The sequence below is a fragment of the Sinocyclocheilus rhinocerous genome, unplaced genomic scaffold (genome assembly GCF_001515625.1).
Source record: "Sinocyclocheilus rhinocerous isolate Xijiao unplaced genomic scaffold, SAMN03320098_v1.1 scaffold1339, whole genome shotgun sequence".
Lineage (NCBI taxonomy): Eukaryota > Metazoa > Chordata > Actinopteri > Cypriniformes > Cyprinidae > Sinocyclocheilus > Sinocyclocheilus rhinocerous.
Window position 1 is genome coordinate 333,244 of NW_015634830.1, and position 8,588 is coordinate 341,831.

General features: G+C 39.6%; 1 protein-coding gene across 1 annotated transcript; it reads right to left on the reverse strand.

Annotated features, from left to right (window-relative positions):
- Positions 1 to 4,837: 4,837 nt before the first annotated feature.
- LOC107745972 (mid1-interacting protein 1-B) lies at positions 4,838 to 6,317 on the reverse strand. The gene is made up of 2 exons (XM_016560004.1): positions 6,167 to 6,317; positions 4,838 to 5,799 (listed from the first exon to the last, which is right to left on the reverse strand). The coding sequence occupies exon 2, from the start codon at positions 5,552 to 5,554 to the stop codon at positions 5,114 to 5,116; it is 441 nt and encodes a 146-aa protein (XP_016415490.1). The 5' UTR covers positions 5,555 to 5,799; positions 6,167 to 6,317; the 3' UTR covers positions 4,838 to 5,113.
- Between the last annotated feature and the right edge of the window lie 2,271 nt (positions 6,318 to 8,588).

An 8,588-nucleotide genomic window follows, 5' to 3' on the forward strand; every position in this document is an offset into this window, starting at 1 on the left:
CGTCTAGCTGAAAATATTACGAATCAGCCTATTATTCATGGTCAACTAGGCATTAGTCAATAAGGAAGATTAATCAAAGATTAAAGCAACTTTGATATCAGTAAATGTGGTCTTTGTGTCTTAAACAACAATATACAATGAGCAGCTAACTCTTACACAACTGATTTAGCACATAAACAATGTACAGTCATGTATAACCTAAATATGATTAACATTTACTCTAAACAATACCAAAATTAGTCATTACTTTTCACCTCATCAGCCTCACTCAGATCAGCTGACCAACAGGCTTATTGAAAAGAATCTCTTCTAAAGAATCATTCATTTACAAATCGGACATGGCTGTCACATCTTGCAGTGAGTCTTGAGTTTTTTTTTACTCCAAAATAACAGGGAACAGTCTAGTGGCTTAAAAAGTAAGATTTTATGCGCTGAAATGTATATGGCCAATTTAGTAAGTTGAGACTCGTTCCAACTGGATCACCAAATCAGCGAGTTACATTTACATTCTTATCCTGAGAACTGCAGTGATCGGATCATTCTGATTTGCGAGATTTGAATCATTCTGAGATTTGTGAACTAGTTTCAGATTCATAAGAAAGTATCGGCTTGAAGTAAGCATCGCTATCATGTCTTGCAATTGTTCGAGAGTGCACTTCGAAAAATGAGGAACGGCATGTTTTGTGTAAATTTAATGTAGAGATATTGTGCATGGAACCAGTTAAAGTTTACTCTCAGATATACTTAAAAAACTAACTTATATGCAGTAAAAGAAAAATACTTGGACAGCCCTTGATCACTACGTACTTTAATGTTCCATGGAAGAAAGAAGTCTTTTGAAAGGGTTTGTAGGTTGTTCATCACTTTTGAGTGAACTATACCTTGCCCACAAAACATATGCATTTTTCTATTGAAATCAAACTCAAACATAGCATTTAACATTCAATCTACACTGCCTCACCGTCTTGTCACGGCATCCTGTCGGCTCAGGTTGTCTGCAGAGCTTAAGAGCGTGGCATGGCTTCTCCTGACCTTCAACCCTCGTTTATCGGCTGCTGCCTGCCTGGCCGTCTAACTCACTTAGCGCTTGGCTCTCTGCTCTTATCAACGGCTTCACTGACAGACGATGAAGACACCGGAGAATAACTGCCTCACGTTGTCACCGACAGAACGGAGACAGAGAGAGAGAAACAAGAAGAGGGAATTGTCGAACGCGGCAGCCTCAACACCCTACAGACTTTGATGGCCCTGAGCCCTGAGATGAAATTTCAAAGCGTTGTCTTTCTCGTACTCTCTCTCCTCATCTTGCAGTCTCGCTGCAGAAGGCAATTACGAGTCCCTGGTCTCCGTGGCCACCTACCTCCCTGCCGTCTCGTCTTTGCATTCCTCTTTTTTCTTCTTTCCTTCATTCATTACCCACTTTCCCACTCTCTGCTTTCTCTTCGCTGCAAGTCATGCAAATCAGCAAAGCTCGCATGGAAAATATATTGGAAGCATTAATTTTGGGGCAAATTTCAAAAAGGTGGAGAGGATGCTTGGGAAAAAAATGGCAGGAAGGCAGAGAGGGGCCATTTTAATGGAAAGGAAGTAATCATAACGGGCCATTCGAGATGAAACGCCGCAGAATCCTTTGACGACTAAATGACGACGTGCTGCACAGAGGATGCCCTTGAGCGCCGATCCGAGGTCGGCTTTCCTGTATTTAACTGTTGCATGCAGATCTAGCAAAAACCCGATCTCAGATCAGCACCAGAGGGCACCTGGCAGCCGCTTATTTCAATAATCAAATCCACAATGACGGGACACCTGATCTCTCGCAGTGCGCAGGCCTGACCAGATCATATTCTGCTTCTCCCTGGTGATGCGAGATGGTATCTGAGGCGAGGTTTTAAAAATAAAGGTTTCAGATAGAAGCTAAATGGATTTTACAGGCACAAAGAACTTTCTAGAGCTTTAGAAAACAGGTACTGGTGCTTTGAGGAGCCAAGAAACAAACCAATCTGAAGAACTTCTAACATCTCAGTTTTCGCATATGAGAAACTATATCCTCTTCGATGTTTTGAGGATCTGTTTTTGTAGCAACTCCGATCCTGCATCATTGTTGTAGAAAAATAACTAGAAAGCCACCAATGAAACATCAAAATCTTTGAAAATCTTAAAAACTTAATTTTGAAATGAATGCTCTGGTTTCAGTACAAGTTAAGTTCTGTCGACAGTATCTGTGACAATGTCGATCACCACAGAAAATAATATTGACTTGTCTCTCAGACCATAAAAGCAAGCAAAAATCATGTATTGTAATACACTTACAATGGAAGTCTATGGAAGCCGTTTCCGCCACTGAATAAAAAATAAAAAAAGTAATTGTGACCTTTTATCTATTTTTTCCTCGCAATTGCAAGTTTGCATATAAACAACTGCAAGGAAAAAGTCAGAATTACAAGTTTACACTTTGCCATTTTGACTTCATAACACACAATTGCGACTTTATATCACGCAATTCTGACTTTATAACTCATAATTGTGAGTTTATTATCTCACAATTTTGAGAAAAAAAAATTTATTGCAAGTTTATATCACAATTTTTAGAACAAAAAAAAAGTCAGAATTGCGAGACGTAAACTGCAGTCACAAGGAAAAGTCAGAATTGTGAGATAAAAAGTTGCAGTTACCATTTTTATTTTTTTATTCAGTGGCAGAGACAGGCTTCTATAGAAGTCTATGGGGCAAGACATAACACCTGGATGAACATGAAAATATACACTATTTCTTTACATAATTTTAAGTAATTTTAATTACACCAAATAACAATTTTTTTTGTTGCATATATCATATCATATTTAAACTCTCCAGAATGTCTTGCCCTATAGTCTTGTACATTAGTGTAAACACAAATTTTGTTTGTTTTCACAACCGGACAAACTTGAAATAATTTTTTGTGGTGGTGCATTCTGGGATTGCAATAGTCAGCTTTGCTAAACTAAGAATTTGTGACCTGAATCTGGAACCAATGCATACAGACTGGTTATGACATAAATTTACACCTCCTAACATATTATACAATCCCTTGTGTGAGTTAAGGCTTACATAAGTGAATGTAGTTGTCCAAGGCGCACTGATAGCTTTAAATCTGCGGCTGCAAAAATAATTACCGTGGCAAGATAATTTGCAATATAACTGAGCCATTTATACGTTTTAATTACAGTTGAACCACTGTTGCGTTTGTCACGCTTAATTTAAAGTAATCTACTGTAACCGTAATACTTCATCACACAGGTGGTGGCGTAAATCAATAGCTCAGATGTTTTAAAACGATTTTTCAACACAGAAAAATCATTTAAACGTACTGGAGAGTTTTCAAACTTTTCAAATAAATGTTTGGCTCCTTCCTTTGAGTTCACGTTATTAAATTCCGTTTCCTGTAAATCAATTCCCTAACTGAATTACGTACCGTCTTATTTTGTTACGCATGAATCTTGTCGTCTCGTCTCCATAGTAACAACTTCCCGACACTGATTTTTGACCACCACCATGTGGCTTTTTTTCACAAATAGGAAAAAAAGGAATAGGATGTCTTTCCCAACATTTCTGAAGGGTTGCATTCTGGGAAGTTCCAGACTGTAACAGATGACCAAAAGCGAGACCGCTGAGGAACCTGACAAGCCGCCACTGAAATAGTTCACAAAGAGAGACATCAAATACTCAAAAGAGCGAGAGACTGTAATAAGACAGATATTATCTTGCGCTCGGAGACAAGACACAATCCTCTTGACAAACTGGCAGCATTCGTCCTCTCCATTAGCCTGTCCTGCTATTTTGTTACTCACTGTTACTCGTCTGCACCTAGCCAGTCATGTTTTACGATAACTTAAAATTAACGGTTTGACAAATTCTGAGTAATATCAACTCTCCCAATTTCCCTTCGTTTTCCGTCCTTGGAGTTTTTGCCCCACAAGCTTTGTGGCCTTGATTCTCGGCAAAGAAAAACAATAGTGTGCGCTTTTGAGTAGCACCTGATCGCAGAACTCCTTTGTGCACCCAGAAGACACATTGCATCATACCTCAAATCCTACACCAGTGGTCTTACGATCCTCCAAAACTCCATCATACTGCCTGGAAGTTTCAGTATGTCACACCACGGGCTGGTCTTACATCAGCTAGATGGCAGACAAACAGTCGGAGTTGGAGAAATGCTAGATCAGCAAATCCAACTGATGGCCTTCTTTCCTGTATAGTTCTCCCAGCATCCCTAATTAAGGTGCGAAAAGGAAGACGAGAGAAAAATGTCAACCGAGAGGGTTTAGACTATGAATAATGCAGGAAATAAAGTCGACAAACATGTGATACTCACCTCAAATCAGCTTCATCTGTGTCATGTTTTATCGTGGTGAAACTATTATGGATCCATCAGTACTAAAGGTCAGTTTGTCTAATAGTCTGACCAGCACCACGATACATGACGTTCAAAGAGCAAATTGTAGATTGTTTGGCTCTTAGATAACAGACAAAGGTGAAGTGTATAAAAAGGGTGTATGTTTTTACCATACAGTGTGCAACTTGTCAAGAAATGCGAGTACATGACATAACTTTTCTTTTAGACAATTACCATCAGTAATGTGACGTCATTTTCAGGAATCTTTCAGCATCCATAAGAACCTTCATGCGATTCCCTCATCGATTGTGACGTCATAAAGTACCAGCGGCGTTTTAGTGTAGAAATGTGCGTTTTATACATAATTAGTGATTTTAATTCTCAGCCCAGCCTGTTATAATCTACATGAATACACCGCCAAAACTACCATACCGGCCAATGAAATGCCTTTTGCATATCTTTTTTATTTAATGTTGGCTTGTTTGCTTAAATTGCGTTAAATTTCAAAAGCCTGTTTCCAAGCCAGAATCCAGGTTGTGCAAACAATATCAAGGGATATTAGCAGGGGAATTAAGGGTGCTTGTAAACCGGCGTCGAGTAGAAGTCTTTTTTTTTCCAATCCGGGGAATTAAAGATGCACAGAAGCCACCAGGGGCCCATTTGGCTTCAACCCCTGCTGCACCCTCTTGTGAACTTTTTTTGCATTCCACCAGCGATGGATGGAGCAAACTCTTGTTCTTTTCAATTCCCACAGCCACCGATACCAATTTCTTGCTTGTACCTGTTTGTCAAAGTGTTTGCTTTTCGGGTGAGCTTCCCCAGTACTGTGTGCAGTCCATTTAGATGTAAATGAAACAGCTTCTCCAAATCCTCATCGTTCGGCTCGATGCGAGACATCTCCAGGGCCGTCGTCACGCCATGCTTTTCCTTGCGCCTCTCATCGGCTTGAAGCACACCCCATTCGATATCGTTCCTAATTGATTTGAGGAGCACATAAGAGCCATACATGTCTCCATCCTGGACGGAGCTCACCTCTTTCTCTGCCTCCTGGTCCAATGGGACATCCCTCAGCAAACTTGGCACCATGATCGTCTGGTCCATGTTGTTCACAGCTCCAATAAACCGGTTCATGGAATTGAAGAGGGAGTTTTTTTGGTTGTAGGACTCGCAGATTTGCATCATCTTTGCCGTCCTATCGACCTGGAGGGTTTTGATCAAATGCAGAACGAGGGGCAGTAGACGTAGTTATTCTTGGGCTGGACGGTCCAGATAGATCTAACGGAGGGTTTATCTGCTATTATTCGTGTCTAGACTCCTTGTGCGCTTCACTAAAGTGAGTTTCTGAAAGCGCAGGCGGATTTAAAGCAAGGGCGTGGCTTTCACACGTCAATCAAACGTGTAACCAGGTCGTAACCGGATAATGTGACCTGAAATAACACAGATCCATGAAAGATGAATGGGTATGCACACAATATTATATAATCAAAATAAATATCAGTGTGAAATTTAGAAAATGAGGTTGAGAAGGCAAGAAATATAAAGACTAAGCTTACTAATCTTTTTTTTTCAGAATATGTACAAGCATGCTTGGGATTAAATATACAAATAATTAAGTATTTATAGTAAAACTAAATCAGATCTAATTTAAATGTGTATTTAAAACTGTATTCTAAACGCGCGTTATATGCTTCCTACCACTCCTTGATTCAATAAAGGAAAAGCCGGCCGGCAAACTAAGCATCAATCTATCGACTCACATCGACTGACAAATAACACAGGCTTCTAAATACCCACCTTTGCTGATATTCGTCTTCCCTTGAATCCGAAAACGTCCGGAAAAGTGCAAGGAAACCGCTGATAAAGTCGCTGAAAGATAACAGACTCGTCTGGCAACCGACCGAGGGTGAGGCCGCATGTAGCTCTATGGCGCTTATGAATATTCATGAGACGAAGCATCAGCCCACAACCGCTCAGCCGCTCTAGTCCAATCAGAAGCCAGTCGCTTAGTTGATCCAGGAGGACGGCGCCTCTCGACAGCCAATCAGAAGGCAGAAAGAGAATCCGGCAACGTGCCAAGGCTGCAGCTCACGGTCAAAGACACGACAGTGGACAAGAAGAATAGAGTATGAGGAAACTACCAAACTGATGAAAGTATCTTCTACATTGCTTACACTTACAGTGCCAGAACGGTTTCTTCATTCGATTTTATTTTCACTTCCCATTCTTAGATGTCGAATACCAAACTTAATATTTTATAAAACTCTATTTTTGTATCTGTAAACGGCGCTTTCTGATCTAAACACTTTTCTGAGTTAATGAAGAAAATAAGTAGCCTACTGAGGAAAGAAGTAGCCTACTACTTTTCGGTGTCAAACACTGAAAAATTGCTCTTCACATCATCAGAAAGGTATTTTGTGAAAGCTGAAAGGTATTTTTTTTCAAAAAGAGACAAAATACATAACACAGTCTATAATTCACATAAGGTTATACTTTATTAAAAAAGAAAGTTCAAAGGTTATTTCTAAAGAGACTGTATGCCAAGCCTGCACAGATCAGTGGAATTATGCAAATTATACAAATGTGCAAATATGCAAGATATATATAGCCTAATGACAAACACCAGGCGAAAGGGTGAATGTCATAAATCAAATACAGATCTACATAGCCTACAGCCTCACCAAAATGCGTTTGTTGACTCGAGTCGCTTTTTCAGTCATTGCTGTGAATAATATCAAGGAAAATGAATTTTATCGTAAAGAAAGATAGCACAAGAACACTTTATGCAAAGCATGTCACAAAATGGGGTTTGTTTGGATTTTAAATGATAAAACGAGGACAAAATGTATTGGACACTTCACTATCTAAAGTTAGTGGAACATGTTCATGTAGACGCCACTTGTTTTGATGTTTCAGAGCATTTTAAAGACATTAGATAGTAGATAATTAGGCATACATTTTGGGGGGCATTATATAGATCTGTGCTTTATGATCTTCTCATTCTCAGAGGACACGATATCTGCATTAAAATCCATGTCTGCATGATTATTTGCATGGGCTTTCCCCATGAACGGAGATCTCCTTTCGTTCCGGCTGCGGCCCCGTTACGTTTTTCAACAACATCGTGGTGCCATCTAGCGGTCAGGAAGGGAACAGCGTCCTGCCTTCAAGCCATGATATAAGCAGAATCAGAATCAGCTTTATTAGCCAAGTGTGTGCAAACACACGATAATTTTTTTTGTGTTTTTTTAAGAAGCTCTTGGTACGTACATGCATACATACATAATACATATATAACAAGTGAGGCAGTTTTCACACATTAGGTTGACCATGTGTCCTCTTTTTCCCGAACATGTCCTGGCCGGGATTTATAAAATGCCCAAAATGTCCGGGTTTTGGCTTGAAGGTAATGACTGAAAAATAGTTTGACCAATAGCATGCAGGCAGTGTACATGCTCGACCAATCATGGCGTTCGAGAAGGTGGGATCTACAGAGAACGGTCAAAGCAATGCAAATATGCGTTTATAATCATCTATGATGAGTTGATGACACAGGACAGTAGAGAGCAGGTCAATAGGAAAACAAAGCCAAAGTCTGGACATTTTAGGCAATTTAGAAATCACAGCCAGAACGTGTCTGGGTAAAAGAGGACGTATGGACCTACACATGATCCCCATACATCCAGTTCAGACCCAAACACACCCCAGATAGCACACATACATCTGCAAGATGTCTGTTAAAGATCGCTTCATCTGGAAAGCATCTACTGTGCACAATCATCTGATAGACGTCTCTAAGATGTCACTTTTACATTCATTCTGAATCATAAACCCTGATAGCACATGTACATCACAGAGACGTCTATTTGACGTCTGCATTTACATCTGCAAGACATATATTTTTTAGAGTGTTTGCTCATCTGTAATACGTTTATAGGACGTTTCCTATCAGATGTCAAATAGACGTTTTGAAGATGTCTTTAAGATGTTTATGATTTAGAATGTATGTAAAACTGACATCTTAAAGACGTCTATCAGATGTTTGTACACAGCAGATGCTTTCCAGATGAAGCGATCTTTAACAGACATCTTGCAGATGTATGTATGTGTGCGTTCATGAATTAGTCTGAATGAACAGTATGATGGTGTTAATAGGAAGACTAATTTAAAAAAGTAAGTAAACAACTCACACACTTAGATATAACCACTTTGTTTTACG